Source organism: Macaca nemestrina, chromosome 14, assembly GCF_043159975.1.
Source record: "Macaca nemestrina isolate mMacNem1 chromosome 14, mMacNem.hap1, whole genome shotgun sequence".
Classification (NCBI taxonomy): Eukaryota; Metazoa; Chordata; class Mammalia; order Primates; family Cercopithecidae; genus Macaca; species Macaca nemestrina.
This window is the reverse complement of record NC_092138.1, coordinates 117,294,551-117,308,946: the sequence shown is the minus strand read 5'-3', so window position 1 is coordinate 117,308,946 and position 14,396 is coordinate 117,294,551. Positions and strand designations below refer to the sequence as shown.

The 14,396-nt window shown below is 62.0% G+C and overlaps 1 protein-coding gene across 4 annotated transcripts; it reads left to right on the top strand.

Annotated features, from left to right (window-relative positions):
* Positions 1 to 3,081: 3,081 nt before the first annotated feature.
* Positions 3,082 to 12,005, top strand: LOC105471923 (LIM homeobox 3). Of its 4 annotated transcripts, none has more exons than XM_011724748.3 (6): positions 3,082 to 3,284; positions 7,469 to 7,640; positions 8,395 to 8,597; positions 9,223 to 9,374; positions 9,462 to 9,630; positions 10,525 to 12,005. In XM_011724748.3, the coding sequence occupies exons 1-6, from the start codon at positions 3,206 to 3,208 to the stop codon at positions 10,941 to 10,943; spliced, it is 1,194 nt and encodes a 397-aa protein (XP_011723050.2). In that variant the 5' UTR covers positions 3,082 to 3,205; the 3' UTR covers positions 10,944 to 12,005. The 4 variants fall into 4 exon arrangements, with proteins under 4 accessions (XP_011723050.2, XP_011723049.2, XP_011723051.2 ...); XM_011724747.3 differs by having other exon boundaries at positions 3,082 to 3,338; XM_011724749.2 differs by lacking the exon at positions 3,082 to 3,284 and adding an exon at positions 5,022 to 5,265.
* Positions 12,006 to 14,396: the final 2,391 nt, after the last annotated feature.

The window sequence follows — 14,396 nt, the reverse complement described above, 5'->3', positions numbered from 1 at the left end:
CCCGTGCCCCGTGCCCCCTGTCCCCTGCTTCCCCCGTGCCCCCTGCCCCCTGCTCCAGGCTGCCAAGTGTTTTCCTTTGGCCGGGCGGGGACAGAGCAGAGTTCCAGGGACTATCCTATGCTTGTGGCCGCTTCCCTAGGGCAGGTTCCTGAGGGCTCTCGGTGTTCCACGCCAGATGTGGGGAATTCAACAGGGGAGGAACCACGGAATTCCGTGGCTGTGCTGCATTTCAGAAAATAACCCCCAGAGGCCTCGGGCAGTGGACTTGGGGGTTGGAAGGATGGCGGCTCATTTAACCCTCAGAGGCAGCGCCTTTGTCTATCTGGTGACGAGAGAGGCAGGTAAATGGGGGCCATTTGGCCACTGGTCCCTGGAGGGCAGCTCTGGGATCAGTGGGCAGTGCTCAGAGCAGAGGCCCCTCTGTTGGGGGGTGGGGAGGAGAGCGGTCTGCCCTTGGGAGCACAGGCCCCAGGGAGACTTCTAAAGCCCCCTGCGTTGTCTGCTCGTCACCCAGCACCAGAGGCGTCTGCCACACACTCAAGCGTCTCACTCGGCCCGTGGAGGGGCGGAGGTGGCAGGGGCCTGCACCAGGCTGCTTCGCCTGAGGCTGTTTTGGGACGTGTCTCCACACAGGCACTGATCTCCCAGGCTTTGGTCATGATTTCTTTTACCATTTCATAATTTTAAACATTGTTTTTAAACCCAAAACATTTAGTGGTCAATTGCCTCTGAAGATTTAAACAAACAAATACACTATTTCTGGGAACATTTATATTGAGATTCTTTGTGGCTGTTGGTGTGTCTCACAGGCAAAATTTGATTTGGCTAAAATAGACTCTCATGTATTTGTGTGCCCGTGTGTGTGTGTGTGTGTGTGTGTGAGAGAGACTTTGACAATTGTATTTTTTCCACTTTGCCTACTTTATGTTGTGTACTCCTGTGTTTACTAACGAGTTGATCACATGGATGTATTCATAAGACCCCTGTAATATTGATGTGATTGTTGCCACTTAAAAAGTCAACAGCTGATTCCTTAAACAACTGTCACAGAATGGCTGGGCTGAGAACGCTGCCCAGGGCCCTGCAGCTGGTGGAAGAGGTGTCTGGTGGGAGAGGTGTCTGGTGCCTCGGTCTCCTGCTTCACGTCTCTCACTCGAGAGTTGCTTATGGTTTCACACTTTTTAACCCCTCTGTGCTTTAGCAGCTGTGACCTTGCCTTCGTTGCTTCATCCAGTGCAGGCCTGGGTTATTGAAGAAACCAGAGTGTTTCTCTTTCAGTTTGAAAACCAGGCAGGTTTACACATGGGTTTCAGTGTATTTGCCTTTGAACCCTTTAAACTAAACTTTTGCCTCTTGGCTAGTGTTGAATATATTCAGCTGGGGTGGCCTGGGGTGACCTGGGATGGTGGTGTGGTTTACTGTCTCGTCTCCAGCTTCAGCCTTTCCGGAAACCCTTGTGGAGGGCAGTGTTGGCTGCTTTCCTCATCATATTGCAGTTCGAGGTCACCACTATTTGGGGGACAAGCTTGCGTCCTGCTGAGGGGCAGGATTTTCAGCAGAGCGTCAGTGGTGGGGCTGGGCCATCGTGGAGGTGGCCTCGGGTTGTAATGCCATGCCCAAACACACCTCGTGTGGCCTGCTCAGAACTGGATGCCGCCTTTAGGCAATGTTTAGAGTCTATTTTCTAAAGTTTTAAGTATTTTAAGAGGTATTGAGACTAATGAATATAATAGTTCAGTAATTTAAATGCTTATTTATTTTCAATGGAAGGATTTTTATTAAAAAGAAGCAAATCGACATGGAAATGTCAGTGAAATTTCTTACCTGCAAGGAAAGTGAATATTTTGTATTTAAGTAAAATATGATGTACACATTTTAATAAAGAAATCTGACATTTGAAAAAATGGTGATTCTTTTGAAATGTGAACCAGCTCTACCAATGGGAGTTGTGGTAGAGGCGTTGGGTGCAGAATGGACCCTTCTTTCTGTTCACAGACTGGACATCTGAAATCCTAGAATTTCTTCTGTCGAAGGAGACAGCCCAAGGGTGAGATGGAAAGTGATGGATGGAAATCAGTGATAGATCGTCTCCCTGGAGCTGATCTGGGGGAGACTGTCACAGGACAAGACCCTTGATTTTACACAGATTAAAGGGCAGCTGAGATGCATGTAAACTACACACTTAACAAAGTGCACGCCCGGCAGCCCTGCCTGAGGGCACCTCAGAGGAATTTAACCTGTGTCAGCGGCCACCCCTCTGCTTCCTGGGTTTGAGTGTCTCGCTAAGGCTGAGTTTGTGGTGCTCTGTGGGGTGCCCTTGACCCCTTGTTTTCTTCTGCCCCACCCCCACTTTTGTTGTGCCGGTGGGGGTGGGGCAGTGGTCTCCAACAGTCTGGTCTGTGGCTTTGGAGGAGTCCTGTTGGCACCTCCTTGGCCAGGCTGTGCAGAGGCTGGCAGGAACTCAGTCCCTCGGCAGGCACGAAGCAGACACCAGCCTGGGTGTGTGCTGGGCAATTCCTTGAGGCCCTGCCTATGCCCAAGGTCTTCAGTCCGCAGCAGTGCTTTTGTTAGGGGGGACTGCAGGTGCCCCTCCTCCTGGCAGCCTGAGGGGTGCCGGCTGAGCTCCTCCCAGAAGTTGGAGGTTGAGTTCAAGGAGGTTAAGAGTGGAAAGTTCCTCGACCAGCAGAACACCTGCAGGAGAGTGCCCCAGTGAGCCCTGGGCTGGAGGTGATCAGACAAGGGGCTGCCCTGGGGCACGGCCTGCGCACTGCTTTCCAGAGGCTGCACGCCAGAAGGGGAGGGTCAGCAGCCTCCTGCCCTGCGGCTGGACGACCCGCTTGCTGCGAATCTCGGTGAATCCCAGCGCCTCAGCGGGGTCTGGAGCTTAGGGAGGAGCGGGCGCGGCCCCGAGAGCGGCCCAACCCAGCCAGGGAGGGAGGCGCGCCCGACGCTGCCCGCCCGAGCACCGGGGAGGGGGACAGGCGGGGGTGGGGACCGGGGCGGTGAGAGGGGCCCCCGAGAGGTGGGAGGGCGCGCGGGCGGGGCGGGCAGCGGGCGCCTCCTTCAGCACCGCGGACAGCGCCCGGCCCAGTGGCTCCCGGGCTCCCTGCTCCGCACGACGCGACGGGACTTGGGAGCCCCGAGCCCTCCAGGGGACGCCGACCTAGGAGGAGCGCGGCTCGCGCCACTCGGCCTGGTGGCCGCGATGCTGCTGGAAACGGGGCTCGAGCGCGACCGAGAGAGGCCTGGGGCCGCCGCCGTCTGCACCTTGGGCGGGACTCGGGGTAAGCCCCAGCAGGACACCGAGGACAGAAACCGGCAGAGGCGCGAGGAAGTGGGTGCGTGTAGGGCCAGCGGCCAGGCAAAGAAAGTCCCGCCGCTCTGCAGGCGGGACACAGAGATGGGAACAGTGCAGAGAGTGAGTTTCCAGATCCCAGGGTGGCAGAGAGGGCCTGACGCTGGCCTGCAAGAGTGAGGGACAGCAGTTGGAGTGGAGGCCCCCAGAGAAAAAGGGGCATCACAGGCACATCTGGGGGGCGATGGGGCTGAGCAAGGGGTGCCAAGTTCTCCCGGTGACCAGTGCCCCTCAGCTCTTGCACACAGCCCTGCCCAGGCCTCTGGACCCCACAGCAGGGGACCCAGGGCTGGGTCTCCCGCCTGAACCACCCTCTCCAAGGGCCATTCCATCACCACGGACGCTGGGAAATAATGGAGGCATTGTTGGAGGGCTGGCCAGATGCCAGCAGAGTGGGCTGCCTCCTTGACCTGCCGCCGCCCCTTCCCTCGTCCAGCCACACAGGGCCCCTGCTCCCTTCGGCAGCAGCTGACGCTCAGCCACCTGCACCCAGCACAGCCCGCACACACTCGGCTTTGCGCCCGCATGTCCTTGCCCTGGCCCTTCTCGGGTAACAAGTGCGGTGCAAAGTGAAGGGGCAGAAAGAAGGCTGCGTGGGCCACTGCTCAGAACAGACACATTGGAACTGCTGGGAGCTGGGAAGGAGGGACTGCGGTTTCTTTTGCCCATCCTTGTGAGCCTGGGCCCTTAAAGCTCACAGTCCAGAAGCCATGGACAGAGTGGACAGAGTATTACTGTGAAACCCACAGGGAGAGGGACCTGGAGGATGGCATCAGCCCCTGGTCCCCCAACCCTTCCTGGGTGTTTCTGTGCGCTGCCAGGGCCCCCTGCCTTCGCCATGTCCTGTGCTGCTGAGGGCCGCCCACTGCTGGGTTCTTCCCCGGGTGGCTGCCCAGGGCTGGTGCTGGCCCAGGGCCCTCTGGGCAGCGGTGGGTGCATCCCTCTGCCTGCAAGGACAGCGTGGGTTCTGGAGAGCTCACCTGTGTGGACTGGGGCAAGGGGCTGGAATACCAGGTAAGGGACCCTGTTCCGATGGAGCCAGAGGCTGGGGGCTGGAAATGGAGGGTGTGCCCTGGGGCTTCCCCAGCTCAGCCCCCCACCACCCGAGGTCTTGGCTGCGTGTCCAGGACACAGCCTATTCTCACTCAAGGATTGCCCGTCCTCCCTGAGCCCAGTCCGGGGCCGCAGTTCCAGGGGTGGAGCCCAGAAGCCCGTTAACATCTGGGATCGGTCGGGCACCTTGTGGTTCCCGGACGCAGCCTTCAGCGCCACACTCACCCCTTCTGCGTTTCGGGTTGAGCTCCTGCCGACCATCTGCGGCTCCCGAGGCCAAACCTCAGCGGCGGGAGGACCCGGCCGCCTTCTCGACCCCTCTCCCGGGAACCTTAGCCCTCCTGGCGTGTGCTCCAGCCCAGGCCTCTGCCCTCGGCCCGCTCCTGCGCAGGAAGCTGCGGGGCCGGGACGAACGCTGGCGGGCAGCTCTGACCTGAGCCCTCCCCTACCGGTGTCCGCCCTCGGGCCGGGCACGCGGGGCGGCCTCTGGGCACCGCAGGTCCCGGCGCAAAGGCGCGCAGAGTCCGCAGTCACCCCGGGCTGGTCTCCGCGACCCCCGGCCCCGCCCCGCACCGCGGCCCCGCCCCCCGGCCGCTCCGCCCTCCGCTCAGCCAGAGGCTCCGGGCCCCAGGGCGGCCCGCGGGCGCAGCACCCAGCAGCACCGGGAGTCGCTTGGACGCCGGTTCGGGACCACTGCGGGGTGGCGTCGCCGGGCCCGAGAAAGTTCGGGACCGGAGAGTGGCGACGCCGGGCGGCGGGACCCATGGAGGCGCGCGGGGAGCTGGGCCCGGCCCGGGAGTCGGCGGGCGGCGACCTGCTGCTAGCGCTGCTGGCGCGGAGGGCGGACCTGCGCCGAGGTGGGTGCCCGGGCAGATCGGCTGCACCGGGGAGACCCGGAGATCCTCGGGCCTTTCCGGGCCTGGCCGCGGAGGCTGGCAGGAGCTAGAGGACCTGGGCGGGAGTGGGTGCGAGGACCCCGGAACGTCCGCGCCTGGGCGCCTCAGCCTGAATTTGTTTCGGGGCCCCTGGCCTGGGTTGTCAGGGAGTGAGTGAGGTTGTGGCACCGCACTGCTCAGGCCAGGGAGCTCTCGGGGGTCCAGGGTGGGCTTAGGAGACCTCTGCAGCCCTGAGCCGGCCCCCTGGGCTGGACGAGGCGCAGGGAGCAGTGGCAGGGCAGTGACCACGGGACCGGAGGGTCCCCAAGAGGGTCGCCCCACCCGAACTGTTTCCACGTTCCAGCGGAACAGAGTCAGATGCAGGGGCCAAGGTCGAGCTGAACTCCGACCGTCGGTCTCCCCCGGAAATCAGGTTTCAGCGTCTGCGTCCACAGACACCTGCTCGGTTTATCCCCGGTCAGGGCCCGTCTGTAGGAAAAAGCCTCGCTTCTCCGAGGCCCCCAATTTCCTGCTGGAAATACTCTAGCTCCCAGCACTTTGGTTCTTAGAGAACCTGGGCAGTTCTCTTCGACTCCCGGGCCAGCTGGAGCCGCAGGATGGGGAAGGAGGCCCCTGAGCCAGTGGGGAGTAGGAGGGACCGACCGGCGGGAAGACGGGGTTCCATCCAGGTTGTGGGGGCTCGAGGTTCCCTACTTATTTATTTATTTATTTATTTATTTTCGACGGTTCCTGGGAGGGGTTGACCGCGGGGGCTGGGAGGCGGAGAGAGGGAGGGAGGGAGGAGGGCTGCGCGCCCTGCGCTCCGGAGAGCTGGCCAGAGCGGGCAGGCTGGCTCCCAGGCTCCGCCGACCCCGCCATCCCTGGCAGCAGGAGACCCCGCCGGGACTGGAGTCGCCATGCAGCGTAAGACTGGGGTCGCGGGCGCGGCGCGGGGTGGGCTGGGGCGGCTTTTGCCCGACGCGGGCTCCGGCGGCGCGTTGCGGCCGAGGCGCTGTCCGATCCGCGGTGCTGAATCCGCGCTGTGTGGGCCTGTCGGGCCGCCCCGCTCTATGCCGGGTCCTAGCCGCCCTGCGATCGCTGCCTGCGATGGGGACCCCGGGCGCGCGGCGGGTCCTCAATACTCCGCACCCGGAGCTGCTGCGGTTTTGCCGGATGCGGGGCGCATTCATCGCCGGTTTCCCGCCAGTGCGGGGGGAGGCGGAGCCCAGTTTTTTCCGCCAGAGGCCGAGGGAGCACCTTGCCGGTGTCTCTCACCCGCTGGGAGACGGGCTGGAGCCGGCGGGGTCCACAGCCAGAGAGGCGGATGCAATAGGGCAGCAGGTCCCGGTCCCTTCAGCGGGCACTCCCGTCTTCCAGAGACTTTTTCTAAGTGAAGAGGGAGTCCTAAGCCCTTGACAGCTGGAAAAGCCACTCACAGACTCCAGGCTCCCACAGAGCACCCTTGGACCTCCCCAGCGTGGTTCTTCCAGGGGGCCTGCAGTCCCGAAGTGGAGTGTGGGGGGCAGAAGCAGCGGGAAGCCGGACGTTTGAGTAACTCTGATGGTGCTGGGGGCACCCATGCCTGACACAAAGGCAGTGGATCAGCTTGTCCAGTGCACTCATAAGTACTTCTGCGGCCACCCAGTGATGGGAAAGGCATTGATATTTACCCCAGAGGCCTGCAGACAGGGCCACCGGACGGGGCAGCTACATTTTCCAGGAGTCCCTAGAAAGAGTGGTCATGACACTTAATATGAAGGAGAACCCAGTGGGGCGCCCCAGCTCCAGGGGATGGTGAAGACCCGCTTCCCTATGTTTCCTGCCTTGCTTCAGACAGGGGTGGGTTTTCATTTGAGCTCCATATGCGCCCTTCTTGGCACTGGCAACATTTTGTAATTGAGTATTCAGCCTCGTGAAATGGCCTGGGCTGCTTTCCTGCTCTCACACACACATTTTTAGACCGATGCCAGTTTCCCCTTAGTTCCTACCATAGGATGCCTATGCACTCCCGGAACTTGCGGGGCCACTTAAGCTGGCTGGGGAAGAGGGCCCGCAGGGAGAGGAGAACCCCTCAGCAGCCCTGAGTCCTGCGAGCTGGAGGGGAGGCTGACTTGCGTTGGGGTGGGAAGGTGGCTTCACTGCCTCCTGGTCTAGGAGGTGACCCAGAGCTTCTTCATGCCCACAGAGATTCCGCTGTGTGCCGGCTGTGACCAGCACATCCTGGACCGATTCATCCTCAAGGCTCTGGACCGCCACTGGCACAGCAAGTGCCTCAAATGCAGCGACTGCCACACGCCACTGGCCGAGCGCTGCTTCAGCCGAGGGGAGAGTGTTTACTGCAAGGATGACTTTTTCAAGTGAGTCCCGAAGCCTCGCCTCACTGTGGGAGCGGAGGGCATGCCTGCCCCAGGAAAGGTGGCCTGGAGTCCCACCACTCCAGGGCCTCACTGTAGGAGCAGAGGGCACGCCCGTCCCAGGGACTCCTCGCCTCACAATCACCGAGGCCAGGCCCTCGAAGCCCACGTCTCTCACAATCCCGGCCCTCTCCTGTCACCCAGGCAGGGCACCCTGCGGCCTGGCCAAACTAAGGGTGGGGCCTCTCCATGGGTGCTCCCTGGGTGGCTGGGCCTGACTGGGACATCAGCAAGTATTATTTGGAAAAAAACAATTTATTTCCTAAATCACAGAAGCAGTCATTAGAGAAGATACGCCCAAGTTTGTAGAATTCTATCGGACTTAGTCCCTCTGAAATTGGTGGTGGTTTTATCCCGAATGCTCAGGACCCAGGGGCTCCGGCCCAGTGGCCTTCATGGTTCCAGCTGTGGGGTGTGAGGGACCAGGCCCAGATGGGTCCTCTCCCTCCGGATTCACCTTCCCAGATCCGGCATGGGTCCTGCAGGCAGTGGCAGCCGGGATCCCTGAGGTCTTCCTGAGGTTGAGGTTCCCTTCTCAGTGGCAGTGGACAGCTCTGCCCCGGAGGCCAGGCTGGAGACCAACCTGCAGGGCCAGACGGAGCCTTCCTCCGGGGCACCCGATTCCTGCTCTCTGACCCGCTCGGGGCGAAATGAGCCTCGCCCTGCCGCGCTGAGCCGGGCCCTATGCGTCCCGCAGGCGCTTCGGGACCAAGTGCGCCGCGTGCCAGCTGGGCATCCCGCCCACGCAGGTGGTGCGCCGCGCCCAGGACTTCGTGTACCACCTGCACTGCTTTGCCTGCGTCGTGTGCAAGCGGCAGCTGGCCACGGGTGACGAGTTCTACCTCATGGAGGACAGCCGGCTGGTGTGTAAGGCGGACTACGAAACTGCCAAGCAGCGAGGTCAGCCGAGGGGACGACGCTCCCACCTTTTCTGGTCTGAAAAAATGGGGCTGAGGCCAGGTCCAGGGGGGCTTCCGGGGAAATGCTCACTCCAAGCGCTCACTGAAGGGGCCTGGGCTAGGGCGGTGCGGGCCGAAGGAAGCCGAGGCCGGGAGCGGCGGAGTCAGGGACAGACCCGCGCCCCGAACCGCTTCGTTTGGTCCGAAGTGTACGACTTTTCATCCCTAGTCGGAATTATTGCCCTAAACTCTTGGCCGCAAAGACTGGGCCATACCCACACCCTTAGAATAAAGGGGAGCCCGCGGGGAAAGCAGGGTACTTGGAGTAGGCGGGCCAAGGCTGAAGGCCGGGGCGCCATGGAGGGTGGTGTGATTTTAGGGAAGACGCCGCCCCCACCCCCCGCAGCAGAACCCGCCCTCCGCCGGCGCCCCCTCCACCCCGGCCTGGGTGCCGCCCGTTTTCGCCAATCGCTCCCAGCGCCCGCGCATTCTGAGAAGCCCGTGGGGGCGGGCTGGGAGTGGGCACCTGGGGCCCTGATGTCCCCGCGCCGGCCGGGGTGGGGAGAGCTGGGGGTCCGGCTGGGACTGGAGGGGCCGCCGCGTCTCACCGCTCGCCCGCCGCGCAGAGGCCGAGGCCACGGCCAAGCGGCCGCGCACGACCATCACCGCCAAGCAGCTGGAAACGCTGAAGAGCGCCTACAACACCTCGCCCAAGCCGGCGCGCCACGTGCGTGAGCAGCTCTCGTCCGAGACGGGCCTGGACATGCGCGTGGTGCAGGTCAGCGCTCGCCCCCGCTCCCCTCCCGCCCGCGGCCTTGGGGACCCCCGCAGATCTGCGCGGCCGCTCACCCCGCCCCGCCCCCAGGTTTGGTTCCAGAACCGCCGGGCCAAGGAGAAGAGGCTGAAGAAGGACGCCGGCCGGCAGCGCTGGGGACAGTATTTCCGAAACATGAAGCGCTCTCGCGGCGGCTCCAAGTCGGATAAGGACAGCGTTCAGGAGGGGCAGGACAGCGACGCCGAGGTCTCCTTCCCCGGTAGGCAGGGGGGATCGCGGAGCTCGGGGAGGGACGAGCGCGCGTCAGAGGGGTCGCAGGGGGCCTGCGGATCTGAATTTCCCATGGGGTTAGGGGGCTCCTTAAGTTGTACTTTCAAAAACATTTCACTTAAGAACCTGATCCCCAGCACCCTCCCCGCCCTGGCTGGCCACTCCGGACCACTGCTTTTCCCCTGGTTGGGACACAATCCCTGTGGCCCGACCTGTCCCCAAGCTGGGCCCCTACTGGGCTTTCTCAGGTGGGGTGGTGGGCGTGTCCAGACCGTCTCTCTGGCTCCTAGCCCTTGCAGTGATTTTTAGGAGAATGGGACAGACTGAGTCAAAGTCCCAGCTGCTTGGAGTTGGGGAGGGCCGCGAAGGGGCTACCTGGGGTCAGGGAGAGAAGGTTCCATACCCTTCTGTGGGGCCCGGATTATTTATCTCATTCTCCAGCACCGGGGATGCTGCGTCCCCATCCGTTGATGCCCATCCTCAGAGTGTGGGCAAGACATTCTCTTCTGGGCCGCCTTGTGACCTGGACTACTCACTCAGCCTCTCTGGAACTAAATTTCCTTGTCTGCAAAATGTGTGTGGTGGTATCTGTGCCCCCTCCCTAGGCTGCTGTGGGGCTGGTCCTGAAAGCCTGGGCCCTGGCTGGGCTGTTCCTGACTGATCCCACCAGGCCTGAGACACCTGGGTTGACTGAGGGGTGAGGGCAGGGAAGGGGCAGGGGCAGCCACGCCTTCCAAGAGCAGAAGGGATCTGTGCTGACCTGTCATGTGGCGTGGGGCAGCCACTCCTGCTTTGGCCCAAGGGTGCTTCTGCTTGCAGGATGGGACTCTGAGGGGCTGCAGGTGGAGGGCAGACGCTGACTGAGCCTCTGCTTCTGTTGCAGATGAGCCTTCTTTGGCGGAAATGGGCCCGGCCACCGGCCTCTACGGGAGCTTGGGGGAACCCACACCGGCCTTGGGCCGGCCCTCGGGAGCCCTGGGCAACTTCGCACTAGAGCATGGAGGCCTGGCAGGCCCAGAGCAGTACCGAGAGCTGCATCCCGGCAGCCCCTATGGTGTCCCCCCGTCCCCCGCCGCCCCGCAGAGCCTCCCTGGCCCCCAGCCCCTCCTCTCCAGCCTGGTGTACCCAGACACCAGCTTGGGCCTTGTGCCCTCGGGAGCCCCCGACGGGCCCCCACCCATGAGGGTGCTGGCAGGGAACGGACCCAGTTCCGACCTATCCACGGGGAGCAGCGGGGGTTACCCTGACTTCCCTGCCAGCCCCGCCTCCTGGCTGGACGAGGTGGACCACGCTCAGTTCTGACCCAGGCCCAGCTCCACCCAGCACTGGACATGAGGGAGCTGCTCCTGGGTGGGCGGCTCGGGAATGCTGGGGGTTGCGAAGAAATGGGGCCAGGGCATCAAGGGAGGGCTGGTGCCTTCGGAGCTTCCCACTGCTGACCACACAGCTCCCTCCCTGGGGGCTGAGGGACCCACCTGGCCCCTCCTCTGACACAGGGCTGGCCCGCCTGATGGCCACCCAGCAAGCTGGCCTTTTTTTGTAAGCAAATTTCTCCCCTTTATTGATCAATTAACCGAGCACTTGCTGCTGTTTCTAGACATGAAATGTCACCTTGCTGAGGCCCAGCCCAGCCCAGCATAGCCCAAGGGCTGAAAAAATGCTTTCATCTCTAAAACTGAGAAATCATCATAATCGTGCTTTCACTTCCCAGGCTCCGTATGTCTCGGAGCCATCACCCCGAGGCTCCCTCTTTAGGTCAGAGATTGGCCTTGTCTGTCCAGGCAGGAGGCCGCGGGGCAGGGACACACCTGTCCCCCTCCTCTCCCCAGACTGTGGGGGCCTCCCTGCCTCCAGCCCCGCCTTCCCCGGGAGCAGCTTTCCCCAGTCCCCAGGTCTCTAGATCTTTCTGTTCTTTTTGAGTACCCTGTGAAGGAGGCAAAAATGCCTGGGGTCCCTTCTCTCCAAGCTCAATTCTCTAAGCCCCTCAGGGTCTCCTCTTCAGTCCACCCCAGGTCCTTGGTGTCCAGGCTGCACCCACAGATGTCCATTGCCAAACAGCCTACCCTCCCTGCTGGAGCCGGCTCTGCCTGGCCCAGACTGGGAGGTCTCCCCACTGGAGAAGGGCGGGGCTCCTCTGAGCCTGCCCTGCCTCCTCCATCAGATCCTTTGGGAAGGAGTTTCTGGGAGACACCTGCAGCTGTGTGTGCCCCACACACAAAGGCTGGCCTGTGTGTAAGTCAAAGTCACTCCCACAAACCTGAATCTCGAGCTACCTACTGGTTCTGTGAATGTTCTGTGTCTTTTATTTATTCTCGGGTGATCAGCTCTTTCCAAGACTTCAATAAATTTGTCAGTTACAGTCAATGGAAGGCCCGTGTTTTTATGAGGCTGTAGGGGTTGGGGGAGGGTGTCGAGTGTGGGGAACATTCTGTGAATGTTGAGAGGCAGCCCTGGAGGGGCCCTGGGTCCTCCCTAGTTCCTTGCTTGGGCTGGCACCCGGTATGAATTTGGGCTGGCTTTATCCCTGGATCTTGGCCATGCTCAGGAGCACTGGAAGGAGGTGGGGGGACAGCCTGTCCATTCCTGATGAAGGGGGGGAGGTTGGGGTCTCCACACCCTGTCCCTGGGAGAGGTAGGGGTTGGGATGTCCAGAGAGCATGATGGGGGTGGAGGGTGGGCCGTGTGTGCCACTCACAGCTTGCAGCTGGCACCAGCCCCAGGACAGGGATGCTGGCGTAGGCTGGTAGGGTGACTAGGCTCATGGTCATGGAAATCTCTCCAGCTTGGATTCCAATCCTGGCTCTTCTAACTTTCTGTGTGACCCTGGGCTGGGGGCTCGACCCCTCTGAGCCCTGCTTCCCCTCCAACCCTCCCCCCCACCGCCGTAAGCCATAAAGAGAAGACAGTGGTGACAGTCTCCTCAGAGGGCAGAAGGAAGTCGTATGCGCCCCACCCCCACCCCCAGGTGAGTGCTCCTATAGGGGCAGTGGTAGAAGCAGGCAGGACTGGCCCTTCCACCTGGGTCTTCCCTCCTGCAGGATGGGAGGGCTGGGCCTCCTCCCTGAGGGTCTCTTCCTCTGAGGGTCTCCCTGGCGCGCACAGTGGGGGCTGAGGGAGGAGCCCTCTTGGAGCCTGGTCTGCCTGTTTCTCAGTGGAGGGGAGGGAAGGTGGAGGAGCCTGGTCTGCCTGTTTCTCAGTGGAGAGGAGGGAAGGTGGAGGAGCCTGGTCTGCCTGTTTCTCAGTGGAGAGGAGGGAAGGTGGAGGAGCCTGGTCTGCCTGTTTCTCAGTGGAGAGGAGGGAAGGTGGAGGAGCCTGGTCTGCCTGTTTCTCAGTGGAGGGGAGGGAAGGTGGAGGAGCCTGGTCTGCCTGTTTCTCAGTGGAGGGGAGGGAAGGTGGAGGAGCCTGGTCTGCCTGTTTCTCAGTGGAGAGGAGGGAAGGTGGAGGAGCCTGGTCTGCCTGTTTCTCAGTGGAGGGGAGGGAAGGTGGAGGAGCCTGGTCTGCCTGTTTCTCAGTGGAGGGGAGGGAAGGTGGAGGAGCCTGGTCTGCCTGTTTCTCAGTGGAGGGGAGGGAAGGTGGAGGAGCCTGGTCTGCCTGTTTCTCAGTGGAGGGGAGGGAAGGTGGAGGAGCCTGGTCTGCCTGTTTCTCAGTGGAGGGGAGGGAAGGTGGAGGAGCCTGGTCTGCCTGTTTCTCAGTGGAGGGGAGGGAAGGTGGAGGAGCCTGGTCTGCCTGTTTCTCAGTGGAGGGGAGGGAAGGTGGAGGAGCCTGGTCTGCCTGTTTCTCAGTGGAGGGGAGGGAAGGTGGAGGAGCCTGGTCTGCCTGTTTCTCAGTGGAGGGGAGGGAAGGTGGAGGAGCCTGGTCTGCCTGTTTCTCAGTGGAGGGGAGGGAAGGTGGAGGAGCCTGGTCTGCCTGTTTCTCAGTGGAGGGGAGGGAAGGTGGAGGAGCCTGGTCTGCCTGTTTCTCAGTGGAGGGGAGGGAAGGTGGAGGAGCCTGGTCTGCCTGTTTCTCAGTGGAGGGGAGGGAAGGTGGAGGAGCCTGGTCTGCCTGTTTCTCAGTGGAGGGGAGGGAAGGTGGAGGAGCCTGGTCTGCCTGTTTCTCAGTGGAGGGGAGGGAAGGTGGAGGAGCCTGGTCTGCCTGTTTCTCAGTGGAGGGGAGGGAAGGTGGAGGAGCCTGGTCTGCCTGTTTCTCAGTGGAGGGGAGGGAAGGTGGAGGAGCCTGGTCTGCCTGTTTCTCAGTGGAGAGGAGGGAAGGTGGAGGAGCCTGGTCTGCCTGTTTCTCAGTGGAGGGGAGGGAAGGTGGAGGAGCCTGGTCTGCCTGTTTCTCAGTGGAGGGGAGGGAAGGTGGAGGAGCCTGGTCTGCCTGTTTCTCAGTGGAGGGGAGGGAAGGTGGAGGAGCCTGGTCTGCCTGTTTCTCAGTGGAGGGGAGGGAAGGTGGAGGAGCCTGGTCTGCCTGTTTCTCAGTGGAGGGGAGGGAAGGTGGAGGAGCCTGGTCTGCCTGTTTCTCAGTGGAGGGGAGGGAAGGTGGAGGAGCCTGGTCTGCCTGTTTCTCAGTGGAGGGGAGGGAAGGTGGAGGAGCCTGGTCTGCCTGTTTCTCAGTGGAGAGGAGGGAAGGTGGAGGAGCCTGGTCTGCCTGTTTCTCAGTGGAGGGGAGGGAAGGTGGAGGAGCCTGGTCTGCCTGTTTCTCAGTGGAGGGGAGGGAAGGTGGAGGAGCCTGGTCTGCCTGTTTCTCAGTGGAGGGGAGGGAAGGTGGAGGAGCCTG

Excerpts from the sequence above, each read along its gene's own strand:
- LOC105471923 (XM_011724747.3), top strand. The coding sequence starts at position 3,206 with ATGCTGCTGGAAACGGGGCTCGAGCGCGACCGAGAGAGGCCTGGGGCC. Across the intron at positions 3,339-7,468 it reads GCAGAGGCGCGAGGAAGTGG|AGATTCCGCTGTGTGCCGGC; the intron begins GTGCGTGTAGGG and ends TCATGCCCACAG. Across the intron at positions 7,641-8,394 it reads TGCAAGGATGACTTTTTCAA|GCGCTTCGGGACCAAGTGCG; the intron begins GTGAGTCCCGAA and ends TGCGTCCCGCAG.